This window comes from Buteo buteo, chromosome 1 (assembly GCF_964188355.1).
Source record: "Buteo buteo chromosome 1, bButBut1.hap1.1, whole genome shotgun sequence".
Lineage (NCBI taxonomy): Eukaryota > Metazoa > Chordata > Aves > Accipitriformes > Accipitridae > Buteo > Buteo buteo.
In genome coordinates, this window is record NC_134171.1 from 67,836,917 (window position 1) to 67,857,872 (window position 20,956).

At 34.8% G+C, this 20,956-nt stretch overlaps 1 protein-coding gene across 2 annotated transcripts in view; it reads left to right on the forward strand.

Annotated features, from left to right (window-relative positions):
• The window catches only part of LRBA (LPS responsive beige-like anchor protein), a 434,876-nt gene that overhangs the window by 64,115 nt on the left and 349,805 nt on the right, over positions 1-20,956 (forward strand). For both annotated transcript variants that reach the window (XM_075034981.1, XM_075034972.1), the window contains 8 exons: positions 1,878-1,957; positions 3,472-3,534; positions 5,318-5,415; positions 8,562-8,654; positions 9,471-9,579; positions 10,153-10,234; positions 11,916-12,039; positions 12,287-12,479. In XM_075034981.1, the coding sequence (XP_074891082.1) occupies positions 1,878-1,957; positions 3,472-3,534; positions 5,318-5,415; positions 8,562-8,654; positions 9,471-9,579; positions 10,153-10,234; positions 11,916-12,039; positions 12,287-12,479 (842 nt within the window). The remainder of the gene's footprint in view (positions 1-1,877; positions 1,958-3,471; positions 3,535-5,317; positions 5,416-8,561; positions 8,655-9,470; positions 9,580-10,152; positions 10,235-11,915; positions 12,040-12,286; positions 12,480-20,956) is intronic.

Consider the following 20,956-nt stretch of genomic DNA (forward strand, 5'->3'; position numbering starts at 1 on the left):
TTTGTTTTAATGGCCTGGGTTCACTGTAACAGTTCGAGCAGTGTGCTTTTGTCCGTAGGATATTCTTGAAAGCTTTTTTTCACAATCTAATGGAAACTTTCTTCAGTAGTCATATCTTCTGTCATCAAAGACCTGTGCGAATTAATACTAGGTGGAACTGGTCAGAGAAATGGTGGTGTTTTGGAAATGTACGGCTGTGCCTGGGAATCTGGTCTCTTTATGGAACTTGTTCAAGTACTGGACAGTCTTTTAAGTGCTTGTAAGATCTACTGATAATAGCAGTATAGCTGAAAACAAGCATACTGAGTCTGACAGGCACAGGGATCTGAACTTGTTGGAAAGCTGCTTAATAAGCATGCTTAATCCAGGCAGCGAACTCATGGCTGGATAAGAAATCTAGAACAGGTGGTTAGTACTTGTCATTGACACAGAACACAAAACAAGAATACTGATCCTAAGAAAAAAGCAAAGGGAATAGCTGCTTGACTAAGGAATCCAGTACTGTAAAAGGAACCGTGAGAAGTGAAATGTGCACCAGCATAATATAAGCATGTGCAGATGGAACTGGCACAGATAAGAGAATTAATGCTGTTTGGAAGTATAACTTTACGACTCTTCTAATTGTTGTTCTCTGTTTTATGGGGTTGGGCATGCAGCCTTGGCAAAGGGAGAATAACTTAAATCCTCTACTCTCTCCTGTAATGAAGAAAGGCTCTGGAATTTCAGAGAGAGAAGCAGGTGATGAAAGAGAGCTAGATGTACTGGAAGTGAGTGCTCCTTAGATGTGTCTGACTTCCTGCCATCAACTTCTCAAAATGACCAACCCTTCCTGTTAGAGGGTTGCAAAGATTGTTTTGTAGTATTTTGCGTCCTGTAAAGAGCAAAGCATGTGTGTTTTCTCTGTTCTTTTTAGTGAAGATAAGGATTTACTTAACTAGTTTCTGAACTGGTTTATTGATCCTGAGGCAAGTGTATGTGTAGGATAGTCTTGCTAATAGTGTAATGACTTTTTTGACTAGAGCAGTCTATATTGAAAATAACTATTCTTAAGCTAAATATGCCTGTGGGCCTATACTGTATAAAACTAGACTCATATGATCACTTACATTTGCTAATTGATTTGTTTTTCCCTGATGATTAAGATTATAAGAACTGTGAACCTATGAGCAAATGTAAAAACTATCCCTAGAAATGTATTTGCAACAGTTCATTTGTTTTCTGTATGAAAGCTTTTACTTGGCTTTGACATTTGGTTGCACCCGTTTTTTTAACCTTGCCTCCTGGGAAATACTCAGGGGTTGAGTATTTAAAATGTTTCAGTGAAAGTCTGCTTTGCACAGGAATGGCAAAAGCAAGTCCTTTTGACTTTGAGTTAACAAATTAAGTCATGGCTTTCAAGGTAATTCTTATATATAGCACTGTAAGATTGATTTTTATTGTGTATATAGCCAGTGTGTAATGATGGCATGTAGTTCTTGCTTTGAGCTTTAGCAGAACAACTTTAAAAACAATTGTAAACTGGAAAAATTAAAATGTGGAAATTCTGAAATAAAGTTCTCATTTCAGTCTTATTCCTTGCATGAAGTTGGTTCATAGACACTGCAAGAAAATGGTAAAATCATGAAAAGAATTTAGAGGAGTCTGGAAAACTGTATTTAATAAAAGCCTTAGTAGAACTTCACTGGTTGGGCATTTTGGTAATAAACACTGATAAATGAAACACAGTTTTGTAGTCCAAAGTAGAGGAAACATAACTTTACTCAGAATTGTGCTTTCTTCATGCAGAAAATGCCTTTTATTTTTCTTTATGTGAAAATGTATACTATGCTATTAACAACTGTTAATTTGCATTTCCTATATCTGCTTTTCTTTTTTAGATGGGCCACGACCTACTCAAAAAGAGGTTTTATCTCTGCGAGCATTCTTGTTGATGTTCATTAAACAGCTAGTGATGAAGGTAGGATAACTTTAAATTAGGATATCTAAGTTTCCTTTCATAAAGAAATGCTCTTTAATATAGCACTTTTTGCTAAGCATGTTGAATTTCGTAAACAAATAAGTAATAGAAATACCATGTAAGGTGCATCTTTTTGTTGTCGCTCTTGCCACAGGCAGCAGTGCTAAAGATGCATTTTTCTCTCTTTTAAGCTGTTTTTATCAAAAGTGGAGCTGTTAATGATTAAACTTAGAAATATTTACTACTGGGGAAATAAGTATTTAATTCCTTGTTCTTTTAAAAAAAAAAAAAAATCGCCTGCATAGAAAGTGCTTAAAGACTAAAGAGCAACATTTGACATTATATGCAGTGGGCCAGGGGACCCCAGGAGGAGGAGGATAAGAAAGACACTATCAATAAGTTTCACAACTGTTTGTTAGATGTTAGAGGAATATTGAAATTCAGCAGTTCTACTGCTTATAGACTCTTCTTAACCCTTTCCTGTTGTAAGCTCTGATCTCTCTCTTCTCTCCCTTCTGTAGACTGACTTTTCAGTGTGTGAATCTAGCTACCTTTTCCCCTCTTCCCCTGTTGGTAAGGGACCAGTATGCTTTCTGTGCTGCTACCCTTAGCTCCAGCCATACGGAGGAGTAACTACCAGAAAAGTTCTGCTCTTGACTCTCGTACTCTTTCTTTAAATTGGATGTTCTGCAATTGAAGTATCAGGGACAATTTAGCTCTCAAACTCTAAAAGACTTTCATCAAGTGTTAGCTTCGCTTTTATTTATTTTTTAAAATTTCTGTCAGAGATTTGTAACTTGGACAGTTTTGGATGGAGTTTCACAAGGACAGTAAAAAGCATGTCCATCATAAAAGGTTGATTCTTCTGCAAATTTTCTATTTGTACACAGTGGTGCAAAACCTTTTTGGGAAATGAGACTTGCTTTAAAATTAAAGCTGTAGAAATGAAGAAGCCTGCTTTACCTTACCCTCATCCTGTTCTTAGAAACTGCTGGGTTTTATTTTATTTTCACCAAAAAGACCTCAAGGCATCTTCCTGACATAGATACCATAAATGATTTAAATTTCTGCAAAGTTGATAGCAACTGAAGATAGGATTCTGTAGTGGAAAATAGGAAGCAAACTCAGCTGTAGGCATAGCTAGCAGGCCTATAATTAAACGTCCAGGTCTACTTTTAAATCCTCTTTGCCACCTTAATTTAATTCTTCTATTAATAGGAAGCTCTCAGTTCAAATTGTCTGTATCAATTAATGTGTTACTCTAACAATTTCATGTACTATATTACTATCTAACCTATTCTTATGCTTGTATTGGAGTTGTCTAAAAGCTCTTTTATAATGTTCAGTGGGGTTTTTTTGGGCAGGGAAAAAGCTGCCTTCCATCTATGAAGCTATTATAGTACCAAGTCTTGTGGGACTTAATCTGTATGTAACCATTGCTTGTAATAATGCTTTTTTGGGAACAGTACTTTTGTACTTGAAAGATAATAGTTAAAACCTGATTGTTTTTAAAGGACTATGGAATAAAAGAAGATGAATTGCAGGCTATCCTCAATTATCTGCTCACTATACATGAGGTAATTTTTAATTTGGGGGTGTGTATGGGAGGAGAAGTGTACTACTTTACGCTGTTTGTGACAACCAGATATTTGAATATTTTCAAACATTGCCTTCTTTATGCCACAAGATGGCTCTGTAGAGGAAGTAGCAAACATTGTCCAACTCTTTAGTGTAGTGTGCTGAATTGCCAATATTCTTGGAGTGATTTAAGCACTATGTTCAATGTTAGATTGAAGTTCATTAAGCCAGTAAGTCAAAATGGTTTCTTATGTTGTGCTGCAAACTGATTTACCAAGCAGAAAAACAGATGGTGAGACTGACTTTAAAAAAAAAAAAAGACAAAACCTTGTTTTATGCTGCCTAAGTAATATTTTTTGTTTTGTTTTTCTCTTCTTTTTATTTTACATCTTAAATAAAGCAATAAAATTGAAAACATGCATTAAAAAATAAAGATGTATGTTAATGGCATCTAAGAGAAGCATATAAACTTAATTGGGAGTAAATGTTGGTTACCACTGATACATCTGCATCTTCATATTTTAGCACCAGGAAAAGGCACTTTATGCCAGATGCAACATCAAAGACAAGGGAAATGGGGACATAAATCTAACTGATCTCATCTCTGTAAGGGTGCTTGAAATGGGTAAAATAAGGAATTAATTGAACTTCAAGCAGTATGGATTTTTTTTTCCTTTTTTGTTTACACCTATTTTCCTTTTATTCTCTGTGCTGGTTACTACTACTTCATAGTACTGTGGTCAAGCAATTTAAGTCACTCTATATGGAGATATAAAAAATAAGACTCTGGGTAACATGTAAGTGTAAACCGAAATAGCAGAAGCTTTATATAGCCTTCAGATGAGGAGGTGATATTTTAATTATATTAGCAGTTTGCATGGTCAAGTCTAAAAGATCCATGAATGCTGAATCCCACAGGATTAAGTATCTAGTTGTAAATTCAAAAAAGCATCAACAAAAAATGTAAAATTCAGCCTTCTCATAGAGCTCATTCATCAGTGATAGTGTCTGTAATGTAAACTAATAATATCATCAGGTGAGCACAGTTGTTCAGGGGGTGTAAAACTGGTTTTCTAATAGAGAAAGAATCAGAATTTTGTTCAAAAATGTTGGAAAGTGGTTTGGTTTTTTTTTTTTTTTTTTAATTAAGCTTTCATTTTAATACCACAAAGAATGAGAAAAGGTGACAGTTGCAGTTCAGTACTTTGTAGGTTTTTAGCTATAATTAACTTGAAACAAATTAATAAACTGTAGTTTAGAGTGCTTTAGACCAAAAGTACAGAAAACTTAACTGAGCAGCTTGAATTACCCATTTTAAATGTTGTCTGTGGCAGGTGGTGGTATTTTTGTTTTCTGGGGTGGACATTTGTTAGTAGAGATTTTGCATTAAACCACCACCCTGTGCCCCGGAAAATGTGCAGCAGTTTATTTCTAGCTCCTGTGCAGTAAAAGAGGGGGGAATATACATGCAAATAGATGAGCTTGTGTGTGGAAGGAAATAGCATAGTCCAATAGTCCATTCCCTGTCAAAGGCTTACATCCCAGACACAGATGTATGGCTTTTCATTCTAAAAAATAAATATTTGGGGGCGGGGGTAATATTTTCTCCTTCACTTGCCTTCCAGATCTATAGCTCTTTTGATCCTGGCCTAATTGTTATGGCTCTTAGTTTACCATTACTCTCCAGATCATTTTGAAATGTTTCGTAGTGGTTCTTTTAACCAAAACAATGTTCTAGCATACATACATTTTTAATTAAAATTTGTAACTTCTATTCAACAGGATGACAATCTAATGGATGTCTTGCAGTTGCTTGTTGCTCTGATGTCAGAGCATCCCAGTTCTATGATCCCTGCTTTTGATCAGAGGAATGGATTACAGTAAGTTTGAATTTTGTAAGTGGGCAAAAGGAAATAGTATTTTGACCATACTGTTGCTTGATGGAATTTCCATGAAATCTGAAAAGTCCTCGTCAGTGTATGTGTTGCAATCTTAGACTCCTCATCTTGGGAGATTTTTGTGTCCAGGTGTTCTTTTAACAAGAGGTGATGTTAGATTTATTATCAATGAGTTCTTTTTTTTTTTTTTTTTAATGTTTCCAAGCTGTCAGTCACACTTAAACAGGTAGTGATCAATTTGAGTTAGTTAACATGGATGTTGTCTTCATCTACTAGTGCTTAGTCTTTAGCCTCCAATTCTTACATATATTTTAGAACTGAAAGTGGACTGACAAAAACAGGTTCAGTTTTCTGCTGATCTTTGTTATCTTTATTAGCTTTTTTCCCTTTTTTTTTTTTTAATGTGTAAAGCATTATGAGACTTCTGCAGAAGAAACCTTTTTTTTTTTAAATTTAGCACTTTATGATGTGGATTGTTCACAGTCTCTTTTTACCAACAAACAGAAAAATACTGTTTAGTACTATTGTGGGAGAAAAGTAGGGAAAGTAGCAAATTCTACTAACAGTAAAAGCACAAGAGAAGATCTGCTAGAAAAAGACTAAGTTATGACTGATTTTGTGTTGTGGCTCTCAGAGGGTGGTCACATTATTGAACTTTTCTAATTTAAAATGAACCTGTCTGGACATAGTGGGGAAAAACTGGAACAGGCAAACATATCAGAACTATTCCTAGAAGAGTATGTGGAGTAGTAATTCTCTTGCTGTGTAAAGGCAGAGTCTCATTTCAGACATTTTGTTGCACCTATTGGTTAACCCCTATTTATACACGTATTTTTTTCAGTTGCCGTTTCTCAAGAGACAACATTCAGGCACGTTCATAATTGTTTTCTCCCCTTTTAGTGCTAGGTTGATTTTTTTTTTTTTTTTTACCCATTTTCTTCAGCTTTGACTTCATTTGTATGGTAATGTATTATGCTATGGGAAACTAATAAAAACTCTAAATAATAAAGTATTTGAACGTCATGTTGGGTCTCCAATGCAATATGTTTGTTTTTATTTAACAACTGGCAGTAGACATTTTCTTTTTTATTAACTAGTATATGGGAAGTCAGTATGAATAGTGAGTCCACAGTGAGAAATCACTTTGTTTTCCTGTCTCATTTGTTACATTCCCTGTTCCTGTATTGTCTCCAGTCACTTAACTGGTTGTTTGTGTGCTTATTGATACATGTACTTTTTGCAATTAAAACACCATATTCTTGAAATTTAAAAATAATTTTACAAAGCTTTATAAATATTTGGATTTTTTTAATAATTAAAATTTTAAAAGTATCCAATCTACTGAAGAAATAATAAGTGAAGGAAATATTTTTTTTCCCTACGCAATTAGGTAATCCTCATACTGTTCTGTTAAGACAAGCAGGGAGATGGATTATATTGCTTGAATGAACATTGTATTGTGGGCTTGCTCATTTGTTTGATTCTAGCATTGCTGTGGCTGAAGCTTTCTCCAGGATAAGTTATTTATTATACATAACTTTTTTTTAATCACTCCTGGATTTTCACTTAAATTCTAGTATAGAACTAGGATTTTTTTTTTTTTGGTCTTAGTTTAGGTGTCCTGGGTAATATTTCTAGGTATGTAAAAGTGAAGGAATATATAACTAGTGATGAGTGCTCAGTTATGTATAGATAGGGCCTAAAAACTTGAGTAAGTCCTTTGAACTCTTTACAACTGGGTGAGCTAAAATGCAGTATTGTAACACGGGCTATTTTTGGAAAGACTCAAGAATCATTGAAATTAGGTTTTATTTTTTTTCCCTTCCCCCTAATAAAATGATACAAATTTCCTCAAAAATTTACTCAGAAAAATATTCACAGTAAAGGCTGAGTACTGTGCCTTCTGTTCCAATATAATTTCATGGAGCATTAGGAAATGAATCTTTCCTTTTTTCAGAGAGAGCTTAGTAGTCTGTGTAGGTATAAGCTAAGTCATATTTCACAAATTCAAAGACCTGTCCAATACCATGAACCATAGCCCAACTAAAATCAGATAGTGACATGGTCATAAGCACTTTACCGTCTCAAAAAGTAAGCAACGTATGAAATTAAATGTAACTGGTAAATACATTTAGCTGTCTTCTGTTTTTATGGGAGATTTACAAGGATCAAAAACTTGCATTTGTCCTTCTGTCAATGTGAAGAATAACAATACTAGAATTTTTCACTGTGTAAAACTTCATTTAGTAAAAGATTATGCTGTAATGTACTGCAAATTTTCTTTTTCTTTGGGGAGTGGAAGGCATAGATACATGTGATGAGATCTTTGCAGTATTATAGTTTGAATTGGTAATGTCAAATATATGTAAGGTTACTGGACGCTTACCACTGTAAGACTGTACTTCCAATTGTTTATTCATTTATCAGACTTAAATCAGTTGCATTGACATTTTCCTTGCTGTGTTTGTTACACTCTCATTTTCTTTCTTGGGAACACTTCAGCTAGAGCTGTTCAGCTAGTTAAGTCTAGCACTTTTCTACAGATATGTCCCTCGCTCCCTTCGTCTTTCTTCTTAAACCTTCTTGGTGGAGAATCATAAGTGGGTGTAGAGCATAATCATAAGGAGGTGAAGAGCAGAAACTGATGAAGGTGAAATGAGAAGAATGCCTCCTGACTTGGTGTCTTCCTCTATCCTGCCTGTGGGAACAACAGGGCGCACAGATGTCAAATATCAGTGCTAGAAATAAATTGCCCTCCATACATGGTTATTCCTATCCAGCCACATTTAATATGAAAACAATTGTTTGCTTAGTTTTCTGCATAAAATACCAGATTAAGACAGTTCTCAGTATAGGAATTGCAGCAGACTTTCACAGCATGTTTTATATATTGATATTTGGGAGGTACTTAAATTTGATTAAAAATCTCTAATGTAATTATAAAATGTGAAATCACAAACTATTGTGCCATTAACAGGAATGCTGTTTTTTGTAGTCTTATTAATAGTAATTCTTTTAAATTAGGCTCAGATACGAATTTATTTGCAGTCTACTGCAGTTAATTTGTCATTCAAAAAATTGTTGTGTATTTCAACTATTTTAGGAAGCATTATGTTTTCTCCACTTAGGGTTGTCTACAAGCTTTTAGCATCACAAAGTGAAGGCATCAGGGTGCAAGCTCTAAAAGTGATGGGGTATTTCTTAAAGCATCTTGCTCCAAAGTAAGTACTGGTTTAGGTCTTAAGACAAACCCCTCCCAAAAAAGAAGGAAAAAAGGTAGGTTGTGACACATACATGCCATGTATTATTTTGTGTGTATATTATTTAGGGTGTATATATACACACATGTTTGTATGTAAAGTCAAAAAAGCTATATTGGAGGTTAATCACTAAATATACTTCACTGAATAGGAGCTACTGTTCTTCAATTTGTTTGTCATTAATATATTTCTGATGTGGTGGAATTACTTGTCATTGGCAACTAGTGTCCAGGCATTATCACTTCCTTACCAAGTTCATTTAATACTTACTTGCAGTATAGCTGCCTGCTTTTTAAAGTGGTCTTTTTCCATAATTCCACTGAAATCGGTAGCAAGAATTAGACTGATGAGAGTGAAACCTATGTTACTTACTGAGAACTAGATTTAATACGTCTCAAGTTGACTACAGTAGTAGATAACTATTGAGATCGCTGTCCATGGTTGTATTTTGAGTGAAATGAGGACAAAGATGCCCTTTCCTTAGTGTTTATCAAGAAATCCCTAAGGGTGTGTTTCAGCTTTTTGGGCCCATGGCTGAGTGAACCGCATTTATGGAAGAAAGTTAACTGTCTTCTGTCTGTCTTCAGGGAATGACTTGTCCTTTCAGAATTTGAATCCTTGCCCTTTTCCTTAACCAAAAGTGAAAGACGTAAGGAACAAAAAAGAAAAAGATGTTTCCAATGATTCCATGTTTCTTGAGGCACACTTTTTAAGCTTTTTTTTTTTTTTTCCCTAAAACAAGTTGAATACATAAGTTTATCTTTCTTACTATTTTAGGAGAAAAGCTGAAGTCATGCTTGGACATGGATTGTTCTCTTTGTTGGCTGAAAGGCTGATGCTTCAGACAAGCTTAATCACCATGACCACATACAATGTCCTATTTGAGGTAGTAATATACTGTAGTTAGGATCCAATCTTCCTAATTACTTGTAAGACATTGTTAGAAAATTGCTTACATATTTGTGCTGATATGTTCCAGATGACATTAAACCTTAGCGTGATGCAGCTGAGTGCTGTTTTTTTTTTTTTTTCCAGAGCTCACTACTTGAGATTCCCCCCCCCGCCCCCTTAACTTGGTTATGCTCATTATGAACAATTCTAGATAACAAGTAACCTGAATGTCTCAAGCAGACACTCATATATATGTGGAATTTTATTATAGCAATGATCTTTCCTTATGATGGTTGTTTTGGTTAGATTTGTTAGGTTTCTCTTCCAGTGTATTTAAAATAACAGTGTGTGCTTAAGAGAAAGCAAAAAAAACCAATAAAAAATGTTTAGAGTAAAATTTTAGGAACAGGATGAAATAAGTTATGAAGAAGGGCAACAAGTGGGTTTTTTGGATGATTTTTAGAACCATGGTGAAGTAATGATGGTGCTGTATGAGGAATGTATCCAACTATTTTTCAGTAAGCTGTCTTTGTGAACATTGATATGGCATCTTCTTCTTTCTTGCTAGATTCTGACTGAACAGATTTGCACTCAAGTGATACATAAACAACATCCTGACCCAGATTCAACAGTGAAGATACAAAATCCTCGTAAGGATGATATACATTTCTAAGTGCTACCGTTAAGAAAAGTCTGCTCTAAAAAAACCTATGAGAAAGCGTATTAATTACATCCACCAGTCTTAATTCTGATCTCAGTTTTACATTGTGTTTCATACAAAAGGAAAGATAATGTGCATTTATTTGGAGTTATTTAGAAAGTATGTCTGTAGCTTTTTGAAAGATGTTTTATGTGTCTAAATGCGTATGTAGTTCATAACTCACCTTTTTTGGCTGTGCAGTCTTGTTGTGAAATGGTTTTTCAAGACTTGCATGCACAGGATACTTTGATTTAATACATGTTAAGGTTCCAGCAAAATTCTGATTGCATTATTTAGTGATGTCAGATTAAATTATCTGAAATATGGAAACAGCCTTCAGCTTAAATTACATTCAGTATGACAACACTACATAGAAAATAGGAGAAATGTATCTGCTCACTGTTTTTGTTAGCTTACTTTATGGGAAATATCTTGATATGAAACTTTAGATGTCTTTTGAACTAAGAGAAAATACTGATCTCCTTTCTTGGATTATATGCTTTATTAATGTGCTCTGTATATAATACAATGGACTTACAGCTTTGGGAGTTCATTTTTTCTGGAGAAATAATAGATTTTTCACTTTCATAGCTGCTTTGTCATTAAATGTAGGTCATAGTTGTGGGTTCACGTCATGTGGAAAGTGAGGGAAGAGAAAGGAAAGCAAAGCAGATACAGAGGAAAGAAATCTGGTTGTAGTATGCCATTTGCCTTCTGGTAAATCTGTATAAAGCAAGAGATATGAGGAGATTTCTGTTACTTTCTCTTATGATTTCTGAAGTTGGCAGTCACTGCTGTGGTTAATACAGATTATTTGTAGTGTGAGGTATGAGTCTGGAATTATCTAGGTCTAGTAGGAAGAGTGACTTCTAGAGTACCTTTTTAAGATCAGTGCTAATATTATCAAATAAGGAATTTCTCATTTTAGAGAAATTGTGCAAGGTGAACTGAAACTATCACAGTGACTGCGTTCAAATTGCACCCTAATTTATTTACAAAGTTAACTTTTTTTTTTTAAATAACAAGAACAGTGACTGCTCCACTGCTTCAAAAAGTGGAATGTACCCACAGTTTTGACTGTCTCCTAAAAACATAGAAAACATTATGGTCATAAGAAATGAAATTTTATATTGGGAAGGTTTTGTCCCCTTTCTCAAACTTTTTTTTTTGTAACAGAAATTGTTAAGTATAATTGGAAATTGTTCACATTCTTCAAAAGTGCAATATTATTAAGTTAGAGCAAAATCTATGTATCTTTCTCATATATCGATCCTATAACAGATGCATTGTATTATGTGAACTTCCTTAGAAAAAGATTCTGATAAATTCTGATAGCTTGTCATTTGTCATGCAGTAACGTTTGTGTTGCTTAAACCTGACAATTCAAAAAAATTCAATTTTCTTCAGCTGTATAGGCCTGCAGATCCCCCTGATGGTGACCAGGTTTTGAAAGTCTTGGAATAAGGGATTTTTATTAGTTAAACCTTCTACTCAAATAGAGATGTGCTTTTTCTCAGTACAAAACTTTATTACGTACCTTCACTTTTCTTGTACAAACAATATTGGAAGATGTCCTGTATTTTATGCTGTGCTTAGTACTTATATTTTGTTGCTCATGAACTGTTTTACAGAGATTTTGAAGGTTATTGCAATCCTGCTGCGTAATTCTCCACAGTGTCCAGAAACTCTGGAGGTTCGGCGAGCCTTTCTCTCAGATATGATTAAACTTTTTAATAACAGCAGAGAAAATAGAAGGTAAGATAGCTTGCTATATGCACATGTATACAAAATAAGTAACAAGGTCTCCTAGTAAATTAGACTCGTTAAGCAGATACAGCTTCATTGCTGTTCAACAAACTCTAGACTATAGTCTTCAATATGTAAAATTAGAGATGCTTGCACATAGCAATTGTTTTAAACATATTGAATTCCTGACTTAGCTGATGTATATTTCTAAGATATATTTTGAAATTTGATTAAATAGCTTATGTGTATTTTGCAGGAGTTTGTTGCAGTGCTCTGTCTGGCAGGAGTGGATGCTTTCCCTTTGCTGTTTTAATCCGAAGACTTCTGAGGAACAGAAGATAACTGAGATGGTGTATACCATATTTCGAATTTTGCTCTACCATGCAATCAAATATGAGTGGGGTGGCTGGCGTGTTTGGGTGGATACACTGTCGATCACACATTCAAAGGTGAGTGTTTGAAATAGTTGGGAAACTTAGTTACGCTGTGTGATTACTTTTAGAGCCCTAAAGCGCTGTATCGTACAGTGAGATGGTATTGAAGTGGAGGTCAGTAGTTAAATAAAAGCCCAGTGTTTCTGTCTGTTACTGGGCATAACTCTCAAATATTTGACAATTAAATGTTAATTTTGTTGCTTCAATACAACCCTTTTTGTTGTTGTTGCTCAAATTGTGATAGTTTTTTGAAAATGTGTGCCATTTTCAATATAACAAGATAATCAAATTTCAGGAACATTTCTGAAAAAATTTAGTGCTGGTTTCGCTTTTTAATAATGGCAAGAACACAAGGTGGCGCACCATATCTATTCATAACCAAAAATACCTTTTAGTAACATCAAAAGGCTGTAAAACAAACCAGTAAAAAGCAAAGAAATCAAAGTTAAGACAGATGCTTCAGCTATTAAGCTGTCATGGAATACAGGGTGAGAACGCAAATCCTTGCAGTATGAATGAGACTATTACCCTTCATTATTCTTCTGTCTGATTTTTTTGTTGTTGTTACAACCAGAATTATATCATAGAAGTTATTAGTGGATCTTCGAACAAGGCACAGTAGTATAAAAGATAACTTTCCTGCCTTATTCTGAACAAAGGAGTGAGGCCAGTGTGGGCCTCATAATTATTCAGGTTTATCAGAAATATTTACTTAAGATTAATTAAATTATGAATTACATATTTCTTAATGTGTGCAACTTAATGGTGCGAAATGGTCATCTATGAATCCTAAAGTTAACTTTATAATTCTAATGAATTGTTAACATTTCTGAGGTCCTTGATTTTGTATGAATTTTTTATCGAAAAAAGAGTCTCTGCAGACAGCAAGAATACTGTTATTTTGCAGCTCTGTTTATTTATTGCATTCATAGCTCAATTGTGGGTTATTGGGCTATGGGGAGACAAATGTAGAAATCTATATAATAAAAGTGTGTGAAATAATATCATTAAATAGTCACTTAGTTAAATGGAATCCAGGTGCAAAGAATCAAGGGCCAAATTTTAACCCTTACAGAGATTGCATTTTAGTTGTTGAAGTATTCTTAATCTTCTTTTGTGTTAGCTCTGCAGTCTTCAAAAAACCTGTTTCCTCTCTTTCCCCCAAGATGCAGAGGGTGTGGGTGGAGTAGACTTTACAATGGCAAGCTGTAGCCAGAGTAAATATCCCTAATCTGCTTTTATAGAAACTGGCATAATTTAAAGCATTTGTGTGATTGCTAGGAATTGCTGGGGAACTGTCCCTGGGGAAAGATGGAGAGGTGAGTGAAGGAAGACCACCTTTCTACCTCTGTTATACAGAGCTTTGGTATATTGAATTTAAAAATTAACTAGCACATTATCTTATAGCTGTAGTTCTACTCTTAGACTCTTTTTGTAAGATAATGTAATGTCAGGAATCTCATTTAAATAGCTTCTATGTCAAAATATTATATGGATTTTTGGTCATTATCTTCAGTGACTTGATATGGTTAATCAATGGTCTAGAGTTCATAGAGGAAAAAAGATTTTATTGTGATGCCACAGCCAAATGTTAAGAAAAAACCCACAGTTTTGGAAAATACAAAAAAAAATGAGGTAAAGATAATGTTACTTCTGTTTGGTTGTTTTTTTTTGTTTTGTTTTGGTTTGTTTGGTTTTTCTTCCCCTCAAAGGCTGTATGTTTTTGTGCAATACCATAGTGAATGAGAAAATGGCGTCCTTCACTCCGTGTTTCTCATTTTTGGTTCCTGGCATGCTGGCTTAGTGAGGTATCTTTGGTTGTAGAAGTAAGTTCCTGTTTCAGTTTTCCCAAGTCTAGCTTTGTTGGCTTTCTGGTCAATATGTAAGGACTGTTTGTTCTTCCAACCTACTTCTGAGGAAGTTGAACAATGGCAAGGTTAGACATGTGTGGATGTGGGCAGAGTTAGCAGCAGAGTGGTGTTGTAATTTTGAAGGAATCATAAAGGAGTTCAGTTTGTTTGGACATTGGTGCTAAAATTATCCAGTTCAGAAGCTGAAATGAAAATGATTAAACAACAAAAGCACCCAGAAACTAACTTAACAATAGTGATATGAATGATGATGCAATAATCAAGGATTTTAAAATTGGATTTTTTTTCACCTTTATTATGCATTTACCATTTGAACTTTTTTATAAATAATACATGCAATTTATGCAACTAGCAATATAAAGCTAGATGACGTTTCATAACTATCTTTTAATTGCATGAGTATAAATTAGGATAAATCACAAAAAAAGCTCTTTCTGGTAAAACCTTACTAATCACTTGAGAATGTCCTTATAAACTGATATTGATATGTAACGATAATGGATTATTAATCCTTCTAATTATACTTATTTTGAATAGCTTTGTATCCTGTTATACCAATATTGAGAATCATATAGATTCACACATAACATAGTGTAGACATAATTCAGTGGGCAAATTGTTCGATGCTAAGTGCCTCTCAGATGTTTTTGATTTCTAGCATGCTTTCAAAGTAATGTGGGAATTATGGGAACAAAAATATTTCCTTAACATTGCTAAGAGAATAACCAATTTGTGTTTTTGTTATTTCATCTCTAATTGTATTGGGTTACTGCTTATTTTTCCTTTTTACAACCCTTTGCGCCATTCCTGCCACTAATTTATAACACCATTCTATGATAAAGAACTAGTACATAAAGGACTAGTGTTACAGAATTGGATAGGTTTTGCAGAGCTACACATCAAGATACATGCAGCTGCTATAAAAAGCCAAAGAAACTCAATTGCAATTTTATTGTCCAGTTTGATAGATTTCCTGCCACCTTTGTAGCAGGGAAGCTGTTTGTCACTGTAACCCTCTCCTCCAACAGCTGCACAACGTTTTATAAGCAGCAACGGCTTTTCTAGCATAATTGCACTGCACTGGTTTCCTTGCACTCAGAATTTAGAAGGTGTGTGTAACCTTTTTAAAGCCAAATTTCTTAGTATTACTCATGTATTTTGCTCATTTCTGTATTATATTTTTTAATGTTTTCCAAATATTAACACAGTGTATACAAAGATGTTTAATCTGTGGCTTCTAGTTCAATAAAAATGTTAATGAAAAAATTAAATCACAACTTTAGTTTGTTCTTTTTAACCGGCCAGTGCTGAATTTATGAAAGCATTTAAGAATTCCTGTTTCTTAAACATTGTAACCATGCTAGCTAGGCCTTAGATTTATCTGTCTAGCCATGTTACTTTGTAAAAAGGACTGATGATTTTTGGGTTAATAATAGGAAACAAGTAAAGAATGGTGGACAATGTGCCTTTTTGACCTTTCAGCTTCCCCAAGTTTTAAAAGAATATAATGATTTACACAGTATAATGCAGTCCTTAATTAACTGAATGTTTTAAACTACTGGCAAGAACTAACATTTACTTATTTCAGGCCCTTAAATATATTTTATTACTTAAAAGTTGTTCATGTTACCATGTGATTCAGTTAAAGAGAAGATAGTTGGGTAAATTCTGAATTTTTATTTTTCTTTTAGTAGCTCAAGAAATTTTCATTGACTAAGACTCAGAAATGTTAGTATGTATAAGGTACAGTTTTATTGCTGTATAAGTGGAAATTGCTGTATAAGTAGAAAAATTTTGTTCACTGCTCTGAATGGGAAGAAGTATAATCTTAAAACGTTTTAGTACTGTGACTTTAACATACAGTGTATTTCTAAATAATTGTTAGTTTCAGTCTAAGGAAGTACAGTTGTAGTAAACATCGGTGAGTGTCAAGTAAATTTGTATGTTCTTTGGTGCCCTGCTCATTTAATACAGGAGAAAAAAAAAAGCGTGCACAGCATTTACACGTGTTATGTTTGCCTGATTTTCATCACTGTCAGATGAGGGAAAACCAGCAAAAGCAGCAAAGATTAGGTAGTGGAGGAGTTAATATATGATGGCAATTTAAAAACTAATTTGCAAAGAAGTGAACATGGCTCAATAGTTTTAGAAAGTAACAGACCATCAGGATCTCTTGAGTCCAGATCCCATTGGCTTTCGTGGGTTATTGAGGACACTTTTGTCTTCATTTTTTCTCCGTATCTTGAAGAAGGTAGGGTCTCCCACAGTGGTATGTGCAGGCATTTTGAGCTCTAGGGCATTTTGAAGGCTTCACATGTTCTTCAGTCCTCTGAAAGGTGTGTCTGCATTGCCCTGAGGGGAAGCAGAGATAGCTAGCCAAGAGGGTCATTGTACTACTGCAGGTTTTTGGTTTTCAATTGTGGGATGCCCAATATGTCAATGAAGCAAAGCTGGGCGAGATGCAAATTAAGTAGCAGACTTGAAATGCTTAAATATGGGGTTCATTCTTATGGTATAAACAGTTATTTATAAAAAATTATTGCTTATTCAAGATAGAAATTGTTCTTGGGGGTCACCTGACTTACAGAGAGCAGAAGGAACTTGGAGACTAGAATGTGCAGCCTCCTTTAAAGCTGTGTACCCTCCAAAATATGTGGTTATGACACAATTCTTCACCTTTTCTAGGTGTTGCCTTGTTACAGCTTCTTTTGTAGTAGATGTCTAGGAAGGCTTTTCCTAATCAGTGCCTCTGAGGAGAAGAAAGTATTTTCTTTATTCAGCAGGCAGAATAGTCAGGAGGAGGGATCTGTACCACTGATAGGCTCTTACACTGCAGTTATATATGGTTAATGGGGAGCTCCCCCATCTCATTCACTCAGTTTGAGTGAGTGGAATGTCGTGAATAAAGCTGCAGGATGCTAAAATTTTACTAATTCAAACTGGAAGAAAACTGTAAAATAGGGGATAGGAATAAAGTGAGCAAGGTAAACTGAGAATTAATGAAGCAGGAAGGAACAGGATCAGCTGGGCAGAGGAAGCTGTGCAGAAGCCTTTAAAGAAAAGCATAATAGAGATTTGCTACTGGTTGAGAAGTGACAGAGGTCTCAAAAAGAAGAAATGGGGAAACTTTTGCAGCGGAAAGAACTGATGCATAAAGAGGCAAACAGCTATGAAAGAGTCTTCCAAAGCAAAGATGACCTGAAGAGAGAATGGATTCTCATCTGTACAACTTGGTATAAAAACAATTAGCATATGGGACCTGTGTCTGCAGCCTAAAGAATTGTTAGTGGCCTCCTTTGCTGTTCCTGCAGAGTTTGAGGCAAACCTCCTCCATACTTGCTGCTACATGTGTTCAGGTTGTGGCTGTGGGGACTGAACTGGGCCTCTGGGCCATGAGTTGAAATGATGGATGTGGAGCCTCTGCTATAGGGCTGCCAACAACACATGGGGACATTGGAAAAGGGTGGCCAAAGAGAGAAGTGCATAAGACCTATAGCTGGGTATTATGACAATGCAGAGTGGTAAACACTGAATATAGTTACAACATATTTGTTTTAATAACTAAATATCAAATGTGCACAAGGCAGAATTTGACAGTCTACTGAACTGTGGAAATGGTGGCAGGGATTGACATAGAGAGGAAATATATACCTTGAGAGGATAATGTGCTCATGTCTTGCAATTTAAACAAATTAAAAGCAATAGTTGCATTATTGAAAATGAGCAAATACATGTTTGGTATACTGTTTCAATTTATTATTGTATGGTGATGTAACAGTAAGCTATACCTTGACTTGATTTGAAAATAAAATGCTGCCAACAGATCTAAAATTCTCTCTCAAATAAGCAAAGACTTTTACAAATTATATTGACTACTTGACTAGTACTTGCTTTCTTATTCTAGAAATTATTTGCATGCATAGATATTTCCTTAAGCTGAGGAGAAAAAAGGCAAAAGTATTGCTACTTAGATGAAAATACGTTATGCAGGAACATGAAAATGTCTTGGTACAGTGTTGTTTGTTGGGGTTTTTTGTTTGTTTGTTTGTTTGTTTGTTTTTACCCCACCCCGCCTTCTGTGTCAGTGAATGCTTTTTTGGTGGAAGCTTAAACTCCTTCGAGAATAGAAACTTCTCATATGTAGTGTCCTGCATAATACATGTTAATTTGCTTTTCTTAGCTTTCTTCTGTGAACCACTCAGAAATAACCCAGAGATTCCTCAGGTCTGTGGATTACAGACTGTAAGTCAGTGTATGGTGCACACAGTGCCTTTGTACCTTTCACTTCACTGAATTGAAAATTAGGTTTGATATCTTCAGATATTGGTGCCTCTCCTCTAAACAGACCTGTTTTTGTTTGGAAATTAGTTCCTACTTTTGAACAGTTAGTGTCGTTGGAGAAGTGGAAAAACAGGTCAATAAAGTCCTTGTTAAGATTTTAAAAGTTGTAACACTTTCTGGAATTATGAAGAGTTTATTGATGGTGTCAGCAGCACAGGAGCTAGTTTGCACTGAGCAGACTTTATAAGGAAACAGCAGTACTATATAATTGTCTGACCTGTCTGGCAGACTTTCCCTTCCTCTCCCTACAAAATTGCTCACCTGATAACGAAAAAAAGGACAAAATCTTAACATATAGTTAAATATTTTCCCTTTAATGCAAATGTCAATAATCTTAACCTTTTTCATTGCTGTATGCTAATTTTTCTCCTTGGCAATTAGTAAATGTTGGATGTCAAATTAAGTTAAAATTAATGGCAGAGGCAAATGTTGCAGTTATTAGCTCACAAGTGTCTTTAACTAGTAGTGCGTAGAGATGCATTCCAAGCATCGCAAACGGCTATGGATTAACCATCAAATAATGGTGAAGATTAATGATTGGCCTTTTAGCTCACTAATTTAGAACAATTTCTAGTAATTAATTTTGTATTATCAGCTTTACAGTTGCAAATGCCTTAAGGAAAATAAAAAATGACTTGAGTTAAGTACATTTAAGGTTCCTCAAGCTAACAGTTGTCTTGTAAATTGTTGCATGCTTGCAGATCTTAATGTTTAATCTTTAATACCTCTATATACTGTCTCTGTCTACTTGTATTTATTAATCATAATTTCTACTTCCTTTTGCATTTTTGTTGATACTGCTTATGTTAACCTTGGGTATTTTCTTTGTAGGGTGTATTGTTTGGCTTTGTGAACCTTGTGTGCTTCATAAATGCCATGTCATGCAACAGAAATGTGGCGGAAGAATTGTCCAGTCCCTCCATCGTAGTACCACTATTTCTTGGTTTCTTGTCAAACCAAATTACAAATTAATATAGTGAGCAGAACTGTTTATACAGGCTTGTTGAAAAGTTGGATTTTACAAAGCAGTATTTCTTAAATTTGTTTTCTTTTTTATATAAATAAGAAAACCTCAAACTCTAAATGCATGTTTGAAAAATACTGGTTTAGGTAGTCTGTGTAATTTTGTGCATTGCTATTTTAATTTGACTATTATTTAAAGGACAGTATTTAATGTGTTAAATACTGTTAATGTATTAAGTGACATGAATTCTTTCTGATATTTATGGTGGAAGTAGAAATTGCTATCCTTTTTAAGTGGATTTTGTGGTGTTTTTCCTGAGTGATGTTCTCCTGTGGTTCTGTACTGTCTAATTTTCTTTACCAGTCTCTGTCTCCTTGCAGTTTCTTGCATTGTTCTTAAATCAGTGTGGATTCTCATCAGATTGTGCTTGGATTTATTTGCCCATAAGTTCACATTGCCCATCTTTGTACTGACACTGTGTTGCTCTGTACTGGCTTCCAAACCACTGTTTATTCCCTATTTCAGATGAGACTGATTGTGAAATTATATTACATCCCTTTAGCATACATTGCCATTTTAACTGTTGACCATAGCTGAGCAAAGATCAACTTGTTGCAAAATTGTTTGAGTCTCTAACCTATACAGTCAGTAGAACTCATGCTTGTAACTTTCAGCAGTCTTAGTTGGAAAAACAAAACTGCTCAGTTTGTAATTCATGATTCACATAACATTCAAAATTAATGCAAATACCTATGGTGCCTATCTGACTTCAAGGTAGCACATACAGGTTATTAGGAAAAACCAAAGCATGTAAGAGGAAACTCTGCAAAGAGACAAAAGACAGAAAGTAGCATGGGAAGAGTTTGAATAATGAATGAATAAGATAAGTATATATTGCTAATAAATGGGGGGGGGGGCTTTGCTGAAACAGTGGCTAGTTTTTAGATAGAATCTGGTTTTGTGATTGTTTGGATTATAAAAAATAGACAGTCTTAGATCTAGATGAAGTTTTATTCCAGCACTGAAATTTTAGTGTCTTTAAAATTAAATGAGAAGTTTAAATGAGAAGTTATGATGTGAAGGAAGGAGCTTGAAGGCAGGGGGATTCCATTGTTGGCAAGGCAATAAGAGCTTAAGCTATTAAGAAATAACTGAAATCTTGGCTGTGGCACTTTGTTAATGAGTCAGTGAAGTTGCTAATGAGGGGCCAGAAAATTTGTAGCTTTCAGTAATGTAATACGAAGTATGACATGCACATAAGGATCTTGTTAGGATCACAGAGATGTGGTGGGATGGCTTCCGTGACTGGAGTGATG